The sequence below is a fragment of the Oikopleura dioica genome, chromosome XSR, assembly GCF_907165135.1.
Source record: "Oikopleura dioica chromosome XSR, OKI2018_I68_1.0, whole genome shotgun sequence".
Taxonomy (NCBI): Eukaryota; Metazoa; Chordata; class Appendicularia; order Copelata; family Oikopleuridae; genus Oikopleura; species Oikopleura dioica.
In genome coordinates, this window is record NC_137294.1 from 3492457 (window position 1) to 3505162 (window position 12706).

The 12706-nt window shown below is 40.6% G+C and overlaps 2 protein-coding genes across 3 annotated transcripts; both read right to left on the minus strand.

Moving 5' to 3' along the window:
* Positions 1-217: 217 nt before the first annotated feature.
* LOC145706560 (oxysterols receptor LXR-alpha-like) lies at positions 218-5402 on the minus strand. 2 transcript variants are annotated; one of them, XM_081783977.1, is made up of 11 exons: positions 5190-5402; positions 3951-4097; positions 3663-3840; positions 3270-3406; positions 2987-3228; positions 2379-2583; positions 2195-2273; positions 1798-1868; positions 1684-1751; positions 638-872; positions 218-466 (listed from the first exon to the last, which is right to left on the minus strand). In XM_081783977.1, exons 2-11 carry the CDS (start codon positions 3982-3984, stop codon positions 378-380), a joined length of 1338 nt encoding a protein of 445 aa, XP_081640103.1. In that variant the 5' UTR covers positions 3985-4097; positions 5190-5402; the 3' UTR covers positions 218-377. The 2 variants fall into 2 exon arrangements, with proteins under 2 accessions (XP_081640103.1, XP_081640104.1); XM_081783978.1 differs by lacking the exon at positions 5190-5402 and adding an exon at positions 4620-4767.
* A 3258-nt stretch (positions 5403-8660) lies between these two features.
* LOC145707010 (kynureninase-like) lies at positions 8661-10649 on the minus strand. Its single transcript, XM_081784484.1, is given in 10 exon segments — positions 8661-8855; positions 8941-9083; positions 9129-9225; positions 9270-9322; positions 9365-9510; positions 9586-9781; positions 9823-9975; positions 10014-10223; positions 10283-10414; positions 10459-10649. Coding segments are annotated over 10 exon segments (1398 nt in total). The 5' UTR covers positions 10538-10649; the 3' UTR covers positions 8661-8666.
* Between the last annotated feature and the right edge of the window lie 2057 nt (positions 10650-12706).

A 12706-nucleotide genomic window follows, 5' to 3' on the forward strand; every position in this document is an offset into this window, starting at 1 on the left:
AATCTTTTCTCACGTGTGCAGACTCCATACTATGTCTTCCACTTGTGTCTAAGTTTGCAAAAAAAGGAGCTTCAAGAGGTTACGAAAGGTTCAAAATGAAAATCAGCTAGAGTTGCCCTCTCCGCCGTGATATGTGTAGGAGACTGTGTATCCATTGAAAATAGATATGTTGCTCTCGTCAACAGCGGCTAATTAATTGCGTCGGTGTTTGTAGCGATAATTTTCTTATATTTATTGGACAAAATATTCTTTGAACTTTTAGACAGGAGGAACATTGACGGAAGATGATTGTTTTGGGTTCCAGGGTCACGTGGGTCGTTGGTGGGTTAAAAGGGTTAATTAGGAGGTTTTCCTTGTCGACGGGTGGACTGGACGAGTCACTCCTGACTGCGCTTGGACGTGGAGATGATATCAATCGAGTTGTCATAGCTGAAGAGTCGGGCCAGCAGATAGGGCATCTGACACTCTGAATACCTCTTTTAACTTTGCTGCAAAAAAGAGAAGCTCCAAAAACAGAACAGGTATTTTCAAATTAAACAAAATCAACCAAATGGACGTAGCTACGTTCCATTGGTCCAAACTCGCTCCGAATTCAGCGAAAAACTGTTATCTTCTGTTAACTCGGTATAAGACTCACCCATCTTTTGAAGCTGCGCCAGCTGAATACTCAGCGAAGTTTCTGAAATGTTTCGGAGACGGGTGAGAACGTCCAAAGTCTTCCCGAGGAAGAGGCCTGATTTGTTTCTGTACTTTTTCTCGAAGTAAATTTGCAGCGACTCGATGTACTGTTCCTGAATTGTGTAGACTTGGGAGACTTCGCCGCGGATCTTGTCTGGGATGTTGCCACGATCGGGATTAAGCAAAATCAGCACCTGAAAATAAAATCAAACAGATGTCATAAAACCGGATGTTTCGTTTTCATAAAAGTATCGTTTTATCGGAAATCTGTGTCATTAAGAGCGGAGCGATCAATTATGACAGAATTTGAGAACGCTGTGCTTTGCACATTCAGTCCGACCGAATTTAAGCCCAGTGTTGATAAGCAGCTGTAAGAGCGGGAAACATGGGTTGCTCCAGTTTACATATCTCTTAATAATTGTCAAACTATCAACCTTAAATAACACTTGTCAATCTATGTTGACATGTTTCGATCACAAATTGGTAAAAAATAGACCCGGTATTGATATATCAAATATAAGTACAGTCAGATAGACTAGCGAATCAAGCTTTCTTCGAAAGATCTTCAAAAATAAACACGAAATCGATAAGATCAAAGAAGCGTTTCCCAAACTATACAGTGATTTCTACATCAAGAGATGTTTGATGCTACTTAATCAATAGCCAGGAGAAAACGGTGCCGAAGAAAGACGGGTTCGTTCAATTTTAAGTCACGTTCGCAGATGATTCTTGTGAACGCTTTGCCGTTTTATGAGCACTGGTCTCATCTTGGCACGATTAAAGCACTGATCACACTTCTAACTCAGAAGTTCTTAGTCACGACTTTTAGTAGTCTCACACTTTCCGCCCATAGTCCCCATCATTCGGGTCATGCTTTTCAAAAATTATAGGGGAAAAACGTTCTCGACGTGATTCTCTCACGACTGATTCGGCGGTCCGACGCTTCAGATTCGCATGAATATCTACGTTCTGTCAAATCTCAGTATTATCTCAAGAATAACTTACCATCAGAATCGCGCATACAGACTTATCAAGTTTCAGCCTGTCAATACGGTCCCAAATGTCGAACATCGCTAAATCAAACGTTACTGTAATTGAATTTTTAAGAAACACACTCACGTTCAACCATCTCCTGCCGAAGGCCACATTTGAAGAAGTCCGTTTTACTCCTCCACTCTCCGTCAAGCCACCTAAAGACATAAGTTAGTGGGTAAACATAATCATTGGCGAATAATTATTTATCTTGCTCTTTGATTTTGACCTACATTGTGGAGAAGTATTTAATAATACTAATTATAGCCATTGTTGACCATAATTATTAACGATTATATTGACAAAGTTAGCCGGCAAATCCTTCAGCAGATTTGTGGTAAAGATATCTTTCAAAAAGTAGCAGTTGGCAATTTATGAGAATTTGGTTAAAATTAATAGGCGGATACGGCATAATTTATTCCATAAATAGAGAAGAATATTGACGATTATGTGTATATATAAAATATTCCATGAGAATATTTACCTAACAACTGGCTCTTTGCCACCATTTTTTTTATCGAAGGAGGGATTATAAGTTGTAGAATTGAACATAACCATAGACTCTGAAAAGTTGTCATAAGCACTTGCAGTGGTGGTGTTTTGTAACATAAGCTACAGTTGGTGGAAAGCCTTCTACCGTACGGCACTGGTCAAGTGAAAGGGCGTACCTGCTAGACTTTCCTTGAAGAGCCAAATGCGCATATCACGCGAGAGCTTGTGGACCCCAGGCAGGAAGTTCATGAATTTAATGATACGTTTTGTCTTGAAAAAAGCCATCTCCAAGAAGAAGTCGAGGCGCATCTTCTCAATCCCTTTCAACTCATCAAACTCCTCGGAACATTGTGATGCACCGGACAGATAAGACTGGAACGTCTGAAAGATTAATTATTTTTCTGCATGAGTGGCGATTGTATGAAGGTAAGGACGCGGATCTGCGGGTAGATAAACGCAACTTTAGCATTTTTTTACATAATGACCATAAAAGCACTGACTTCCCGACGGTGAAAAGCAAAAGTCCAAGTCGAGAACGGGTTCAGAAAGAATAAATATGAAATTCACTCTTTTACTTGTTTAGCAAACTCAAATATTGTCTCGGAAAGCGTTTTCCGAATCGGCTATTTTGGGAGATATTTACTGCTCAAATACCAGGGCTAACTCGAGATGTTGATTTGGAAGTTTCTACAATGAACTCGTACACCGATCCTATTCTGGCTCGATGAAGCAAAGGAAAACGATCTTACAGTTTCCTTCTTAAATGATAAGCTGAAGTACTAACCGGCTTTTCTACACCTTCCGTTGCTGCCTCCCACGAGCGGCGAACATTTGCCAAAAGGTTTTGGACACGTTCAGGAAGCTGTTTCGAAGTGACCGAAAGATTCTGTTTTTTAGTACGGTTGATGTACTCGCTCCGCATTCCCATGCTCATGCACTTGTTCAATCGACACCACTGGCAACGTGGTCTGTAGTCAAAGTCAACTGGACACACTTGTTTCCCAGTTTTGCAGTGGTAGATCAGTCCTAGACAAGAAATAAATAATCAGCAGCAATTATATCTCTACCTTTGATAATTGCACGTCGAAAGAAATTCTTGCATCCTTCGCAGGAAAGCACATTGTAGTGGAAGCCGGTCGCTTTGGAATTGCAGATAGAGCATCGCTCGGAGCCGAATAACTTCGGAGCAGGTCCCTTCCGCGATCTGTAATATTCATTATTATTCTTTCCTACATTAATATTAAGCCACATTTGCCCGATAGCTTGACGGTACAAGCCCGAGGCGAATCTAGGACATTCGATAATGGAACGACCACACTCTATCGGCGCGTGATAAGTTATTAAAGCTTCAATTAAAAATTTATATAATGCAACTTGGAATCAAGCCCTGTTAAAGCTCTTAGAACAAATCGTAATTTAGTTCTTATTAGTTTATCCGCAGCAGTGAGAAATATTCTTACCTCTTTGGTGGAAGAATTTGCTTTATCGCTGTCTCAAAGGTACCAGACGGATTCACCCTGCGAAGCTCAATAGAGCTCAGCGACGATGGAATTGAGCTTCGCACTGGGCTGTCATCGACTTCGACGTCCACTTCTTCTTTGCATTTCAAAGGAGCGACAACTGACGACCCACGATATGCTAAAAAAAGTTTGATTTTGTATCAATAATTTTTGCGCATTATTTTTTTAACAATTAGAAAAAGCGGAAGTATGTAGATCGTTTTGTCTCAATATTCGATCGATTTTTACCTGGATTACTGACGATAACTGATCGTCTCGCCATCTCACGTCGAGAGATAGAGCGATCGATCGATTTTTTCGATGCTCTTCTGACTGTAACCCTAGTTCACCCTCGCACGATCAATTCAGTGATTCTGTCAGTCGTTCTCTTCTCTTCTAAAATGAAAGGTAAAAGCAGCAAACGCTTTCTTCTGGTAAAGAATTGCTAAAGAGGGTAACATCAGTTTTTCTGTAGTTCGACCAATAAAAAACATTTTTAAAAAATCGAAAATCAACTTTAGAAGCTGCCCGTATATTCGTACCTACAACAAGCACCCGAAGCGTAATGGAACGCACATTTTAGACTAGTTTTGACAACTCACTGGCGTTTGGCCTCGCCAAGAAATTTGAACTGAGTGAGAGACGAGAGTTTATAAGGCTGGTAGCTGACTAGTGATAAAGCGACTGATCCCCCAGGGCACTTATGCGGAAAAGAAAAGCGGAGATAGTTTATCCAGCAGTCAGGACGAGTCACAAGGTGATGGGGTTTGTCTGAAGGCTGAATACTGGATCAGGAACTAGTTGTAGAAAATTCTTATGATTAAACAAGCTCAAGTGAAAGAGCACTAAAGGATAGATCACCTAAAACAAGTTTTTTCTCTGTGACCTTATTTAAGAAGATGCATTGTATAAACTAACCTCTCAACGTGATCTTAATGGAACTGTCATTTACGACTGACGGCGTGCCGAGAGTAAGCCGAGTTGCTTTAAATTGCTGATTGCTTTAAATTTCTACGAATTCGATTCTCTTAAAACTTGCTTTCGAGGTTATTGTTTGCATTCATTGGTATAGAATGGGCCTTGGCACAAACCCTACGCTCAATTGGGGTATGGGTACCTCGGGGGCAAAGTATAATTCAAGAACTCGCTGATTCTTGCTACCAGCGAACCTATTTCGATTCTTCCCTAATAGACACATCTGATAAAAGATGCCACTGTAATCCCTGCTGTTCAACTTGCCTTATTTCTCGTGAATGAATCCCTTCGCTAAAAAGGCGGATGTAAACGCTGACAAGGCATCACAAATGGGCTAATAAGACGCAGAATAGAAAACTAATTTTCAACTGATTAAAGATAGATCAAATGCTCTCTCACAAAAGAATGATTGCAATCTATTTCCGCAAGAAAATGGTTGTTTACACAAACCCATAATAAAAAAGGTGGCCCCAGCAATACTAAGAACATTGATTGCCATAAAATTCGACTTACGATTTAGGAGGTACACTCGCAGACTTGGTAGCTCACTAGTTTCTTCTTGTCTCTTAATTTTTTTTTATCTGAGGCTTGTTCTATCTTCGTATGGCTCTCGTGATCGCTCTCGTATTTTTAGGACAACCTTGGCGAGGTTATTCGCGACTGTCTGATTTTCGCCGCGAGTAACTGAGGTGGTTTGTTGGACTCAGGTTAGATTTGATGCTGCGGCCCACGCAAAAGAAAAACGAGTGAGAGAAAGAGGGAGCTCGGGAGAGGGCCAGCCCCAGCCTCATTGATAGCTCGGCTCAATTCTCTCCTAAAGATACCTCTCCGTCACCACTCTCTAAAATTTAGACTAGCTAAACGCACGCCCGAATTAACTAAGGAATAATGACGCAGCTCCCAAGTTTTCATCAAAAGTGGCCTTTTATCTTTCAAAGTTATGTTTTCACAAGAAATCACGCTTGCTCGAATAAACATTATGCTTATAATTTTCGCTAAGATTGAGAAATGATTTCCTATCATTAAAAGGAAACATACCGAGCCTTGGAAGGACGAGATGGGACCGGAGAAGACGGTTACAGTTGCGCAGTACAAAAAATATATAATATATATATTAATATATAATTATAATTTATAAGTTCGCGGAAGTCAGCTTTGAGAATATAGACTTATGAGAATGTATCCTCGTTCAAGCTTTCTTCAATCAATTGAGAAAGTAGAAATGGAAGGAGGTAACCGGCAAAGCTCCTCGCTGGCAGCAAGCCAGTAGAGCTTGTCTGGTTAATAGGGTTACGTTTTGCCAAAAACGGTTTTGGAAATTTTGCCGACCATTCAATTTATCAATGGTCTATTGTTCTTTAAAAGGAATTTACTGAAAATTACTAGCTAATATTTGACACTATGTGACATAGCAAAGTGGACGATTCTTTGTTGCTAATATTCTTATCAGTAAATCGACGAATGTTATAAGTAAATTTTCAAAAGAGTAAATGAGTTGCACTAAAAATTGTCCAAGAGCTGATAAAATATTATTTAGAAAAGTTGCACTAGGGAAAATTGCTGTAATGAACTTCTCTTCAATATATAACGAATTATGACGCCATCGATTAATTATAAAGTCGAGCTATTATCTTTCAACCGGCAACACGAGTTGCTAGAAATCGCGCAGAAGTGAAGTAACTGCAGTAATTTACTGCCTCAAGGCCGGACGAGGAAAGTTCATTTTTAAGGTGGAATACTGAAGAGCGTCTAGTAGACTGATTTCTTCAGGAAGAAGTTCTTCAGTAAAAATTGTAAAATATAAATTAAAATCTTATTCATGAAAAAATGATTCGTTAATCCCTTCGAGACATATTTATTTCAAGTCCGCGTTAAAATTTGTTAAAGAAGTGGAAGCTGATCTTTTTTCTGAACATTCAGGGTTGGCGCAGGAAAGAATGAGGAATATAAGGTAATTCAAGTATCTCTAAGTCCGTAAGGAGACTCTCCGAGGGAGCAGTCAAAACAATCTTAAGACATTTAAACTATCACGTGCTCAGCGCGCTCAGTCGGGTTATGTTCGCTCTTCCGTGGATCGGGGATCGTAGCCCGCGTTTTCTCCGTGAGTAGAACCGATCCGGCGTGCTATTCTTGTTGACGGCGAAAGAAATGCCTTGGAGCAGGGTTTTTGCCGTATAAAAATACTTAGGCGGCGGAACTGCTTTACGAGCAGATTTATGACACCCTTCAAGAAAGTCTGTATATAAAAAGACTGCTGATATAATTTTTAATCTTTTCATTATTTTTAAGTCTTCGAAATTCAACTAATTACTTCTTTAAGAAATTACTTCTTTATTTAATAAACGAATATTCATCAATGGAACGGCGAAAATGAAATCGACTGAAAATGAGTATCTTCAAATTGCCTTTTGAGAACAAGAAATGTAGACAAGTAATTCTCGTAGAAATAGAGGCGAAATTATGGATAGTGTATGCCGCATAGAAATACTGCGTTTGATAACTCAATAACATAGAAATAATTGTCCCGAAAACATTCTACGAAAGGAACTACCTAGGTATATTTTGAAACATATCTATCTGAAGAACAACAATGTTAAACAGCTCGCTGATCAGAAAATTAGACAATGTACAATAAGTGGTATGTAAACGATATGCACGAGTTGAGCAAGTATTGCAAACATATGAACGTTATTCTGAGCAAGGGTTCACAGCCAGCAATGTAACATCGCCGATGCTAAATTCCATTGATTAGAACGTCGAGTGTAATAAAAGAACGTCGAGGAATACTTCTTGGCAGCCGCGTTTCTATTCAACATGGCCGCCTTAGATAACATTCCTTGAAGCTGCTTTATTTTTTGAAAGAGTAATTTCTAACCAGAGTTCTCTCTGTAGAGTTCAGCAATCAACGCTTGAAATTGCCAGTTCCAATGGACACATGTTTTCTCTCTGAAATGTTGGCCATGGGAAGAGGTAGTTCCAATTTTTGATTGTCAAAAAAACGCTTGCAAGCGCCTCTGTCGATCGTGCCAGACTTGCCGGGGCACTAGCTTGAAGGACTGAGGGCTCTCTAAGTAAAGTCAGCCTGCTCCATACTAGTTCCACGCTCGGTACTGGTAAACTGTTTTTTATTCTTTTTTTGGCTATTTAGCCAAGATGTTTAGAGGGAGCTGCGTTGGATCCGCCGTTTTGCGAGTTTATAAAGCGAGTTTCGGATCGCGATCGCCCAAAAACACGGCAGCTAAGAATGTCCAACCGCCGTTGTATTTTTGAAGCCGTCAACGAGCCCCTTCTCTCCATTTCTGACCCTACCTGATCTCTCTATCCGCTAATCATTTTGTCTCTCTCGAGCAGGGACGGCACTAGAAGATAACTTTTTGGATGCACTTCTGCCGCGCTCGACCAATGGAATTCGTCTTCAAGACACGAGGTGCGCCTCATCTGAAGTGGCGCCCCTTTTCTCTCTCTTCCCTGTGATTCTTATCACTGGAAATTGAAGATGGAGATGATTTGTCGTTTGCAAACGATCGAGTTATTGTCGGGTGAAAGCAAAGGACAACAAAACGAGAAACAAGGTGGCGAATTCTCGATAATTTCGTTCGGGCGGAGAGTTTCTGCTCTCCTAGATCTCTTCGTTTTCTCTGAGTAGGTCTCTTGGCTGTAAGTTATGAAACTTTGCCAGTTAAAAAAAGTGATAGCTATGCCATGTGCCAAGCTTCAGCCAATCGCAGAGAGTAAGAACTGTTCTGACTCAGCGATGTCTTCTTGAGCCAATCGGCGGCGCTAAGGAAGCTGTTATTCTTGTCTAACAGACATGTCAAGTCCAACAAGCATCTCTTGCTCTGCTGGGAATAAGAGAGATGATGCATACTCGTGTGGAATTGGCTTCTGTATTCAAATTGATGACAACGAGGACACAAGAAGATTCACGATTTTCAACGCGAAAGTTTTGGATGTGCGGTTTTACGCAAACAACAAGGTAGGCTGTTCACTTTATTCTGGGTGGAGAATATTTTTGAGAATATTCACAAAGTCGAAAACGTCAGTAAACTTATTGTACATCGGGACAGGTGCAAGGCGAATGCTTCCTGGCTCGCGGAAATCGCAGACCACACCGTGTTCTCTTAGATCCCGAAACACTGCCTTCGGCTCTGGCTTCCCGCTTGTCAGAGTGAAGCTTTTCTGGTGTCAATCAAATTCTTAATTGCCAAAGAAACTACTAATCCATTTCGGTTTATCTATCATTCTAGTTAGACACTTTCCTTACTTGACATCCTCTACTATCGACATCAGTATGTGGAGTAATGAAGGTGATTCGTGATCCAACAACTGCTCTCAAGAGTGATATAAGGTAACCTGAAAGGAGTTTTCCCACCGCTTCGAATTGACTCATTGAATGTCTGTTGAAAACTAAAATTAAAAAATTATATCAATTGCTATTCGCGCAAGAACTACGTTCTAATGGTGCGACTAGCGTCGCCATTTGAATAGGAGGTGGGTTACCAAGTCGAAACTCGCTTATTCCACCAGAACCGTCCCAATTGTTATCCATCTTGAAATAAAGCCTGTTAAAAATTAAAACTAAAAAGCAATTGCCTTGAAGCGGGAATCAAGCTTGTGTCCCCACCAGCCTCTTGATTTTATCAGCGCTAAATAAAGCTTCATATAAAGAGTTCAAAATGAATTCTTACTTTTTGCATCAATTGAGGAATGGAGAAACGCTCCACCAACAGTTCCGGGACTCCCATTCAAATACTTATATCCGCACCAAACGGCAAAATCAGCTTTCCAGTCATGCAACTTTAATTCTATATTTCCAATACCGTGTGCACAATCTCGTGTCAAGTTCAGCAAAAAATATCTTCTCGATAAATGACTTTTTCATCTTTATTTTTTGCTAAGAACTTTTCCTAGTCCACAATAGGCTCCAACATTATGGGCTGCAGAGATGATTTCTTCAATATTGAAAACTTGACCGGTAAAATATTGAACAGGTGGCCAAAGGACTAAAGCTAATTCATCACCAGTCTCTTCGATGGCGTGCAGAATATCTTCATGATCCAGAGTGTGCCTCCCTTCTTTTGGACTGATTTCCATAAGGCATTCATCTTGAAAATAGAGGATTTCAGGATCTATAATTTTTGAGTACCTGGGTCAAGCCCTGCTAGTTCAATTCTAGAGGCCACTAGATAGTAATCCGAAGGAAAAGCATGCTTCTCAATTATAATCTTTCGCCGTCGTCCACTTGGCTTATAGAATGCAAGCAGAAGAAGCTGAAGATTAACACTGATCGTTGTTCAAGCTTGAAATCAAGGAAAAAAATCTCAATTTTTATTGAACCGATCCTGAGGCTATTCATTAAAGCAACTTCGCCAGCTTTGGCGCCTACAATCGGCAATATAAGATTTTGTATTTCCTCATCACAAAGAGCGGCAGGAAGATATCCTTGAAAATGGCAATTCATCCCCTTTACTTTCCAGTTTTCTAAAACTGATGTTATGTGGCTCGCAGTCGCTTTTGGTTGACATCCTAGAGAATTCCCGTTAAAGTCTTAGACGGCGATACTCTTTGGGTTTTGCTTTCATATTCTTATGGAAGTATAGCCGTTCATATTGCTTCCTTGTTTTCATCATCAAATTGTTTGACGAGGTCTTTGATTTTGGGGATAAAATAGTGTCCCCGCAAGTATCCCAGGGGATTCGTTTCATCCAATTTCGCCGCGAATCCGCGCGTCCGATTCTCTAAAAATGCCTCTCACTTCTAATGAAACATATGCTCGACTTACCAGATGTCACGCAACCTTCGTGAACTGCATCATCAATCAAAATTTCGAGATCGCGAATTTCCGCCGTCACTTCTCTCATTGTTGTTCCCGGCACTTTGATGAGGAAAGTATTTTTCCAATCAGAAGTTTCTGCTAGAATTTACGGCTGTTTTGCGATGAGAAATAATAAACACTCCCATTTGTTATGTCTCATAAAAAATCTAACTTGGTTGAGATTGTTGATGTAGATTGCCTTGTTTCTTGCCAGAGTTGTTCTTTTCATAGAGATTGTACAGTTGAGCGTTAGATTTTCTTAATGATCGAAAATGTCCAGGCTCTAGACTTATTTCGCATGAGCGCGTGCATTCGATTATGCAGATGCTTCTGGCCGCGAGGAGATCACAGAATAGGCCAGTCGGGTTTCATTGATACCCTGCAGTGATGTCAAAGCCGCTCGCCGCGGGGTATCGCAGGCACCCGCACTCCGCCCGTCTCCGTTTTTGTAATCGCTCTGGGGCAAATCTCACTGACCCTCAGGCGAGTAAACGAGGTCATATTGATGCGCGCTCTCCAATTTGCTCCATATCTTGTGTCCCGTCGATATTAAGAAAAGAAGGATGAAAGAATCGCAGTTAGCGGCCACTCGGCTTGACCCCCTTTCTCCCCAAAATAGGTTAGCTGAGTGTGCTTGACACGATTACGAGTCACACGGGAAATCCGACGAGAAAAGTAAACAAGCCTGCTCTTTGAAATAATTCGAGTATCATCGCCTAAGCAATCCTTCCAAAGCAGTCTCTTCTAGTGAAATCATGTTTTCTTGCCTTTTGAAAGTGACATTTTGGATTCTTGCGCAGTGAATTTCTTGCGTCGAATAATTCAGAATAAATTCTTTCCGCCAAAAGTTGTTTAATGTTAGCGCAACGTCCGCTTCGGCGCTATAAATAAGAAAAGCCTGTTTATTTGGCTTTAGCTCCACCAGTGCACCACCTCCGGAATCCTTTCTTTAATTCTAGAGCCGTTTATATAGTCGTTTAAAGATATTGGACACGAATAACTTTTAAGAGAGAAGATTCTTCTTGTTAAAGGTAACTTGGATTGAATTTCAATATAGGATGATCACGGGGAGCATAATCTCTATCATCTATTCGAGCGTTAAATACCCAGAATCTAACATCGCACGAGTTTTCTAGCAGTTGCTTGTTGAAGTTGAAATTTATGAGAAAAAACGCTTGATCGATTCTATCGAGGCGCATAACAAAGAGTGACTAAAAAGAAATAGAGAACTGATAAGATGGGAAAGAAAATCAGTGGGGCCTAAAGCGAAGGAGCAATTTCGATAAAACGGAAAATTTGGAACAATAGAGTCTTCAAGCGCTAATGAGAGATAAAATGTCGTGACACAGGAGCTCCGTCCCGACGTTTTTAGAGATACCAATCCCCGAGTCCTGGAAAGTTATTTATTAAATAGCGCACGAATTCCAGATCTGCGATGCGATTGAAATGTTTAACTTTGGTTTTGAAGGAAAAATGGTTGTGGGGAAGTAGCCAAGGCCCCGTCTAAGAATACTTATTTAAAAAGTGACAGAAAGTTCGATAATTTAGCGGTCATCGGCATCGACATAACATAAATAAATAAGGCGCTTGAATTTATTCAACATAGTGCGCTCGAAAAGAGGGATGGCGATAGAAAGGAAAAGTGACAGAAGGCCCATGATGAGAGGCCGGGCATGTGATCGATTTCTGGTTTTGACTTAAAAAGAATATAGAGCTGGAGCTGGGCGCTAAATAACGCGCCAACTCCTTAATTCCGAGCCTCCATTTTCTCCCTCACCGTGTCTGGTAAAGGGAGTGAGAGTTATAGAGTGTGGTGATCGATCCGGGGCGCCAGCGGGATCACGGCTAATTCGTCTCTTAGAAGAATGATACTCAACCAGTGGTAGAATTCGAACACAAGAATCCACTTCGAGATCTTACCCCTCAAGAACACTCAGAGAACCTCTTCATCACCTGCTGATCAACCATTTTAAAGAAACTCCGGAAAATCGACCTTCGATATCAAGCTAGAATTTTAACTCTAGAATGATTACAATTTTCAGGATAATCTCCACTTTGTAATAGAAAAGTTATTTCCAAAACTCAATAAAAGCTCGTATCGAAATCTCAAGAATCTAAGGGCATTGATCCGTATAGAATATTTATGATATGTTTCGAACTTCGATGAAATCACAGAATAAGCGCTTCAGAGACATTTCGCTTTGCTTTTCTAGAC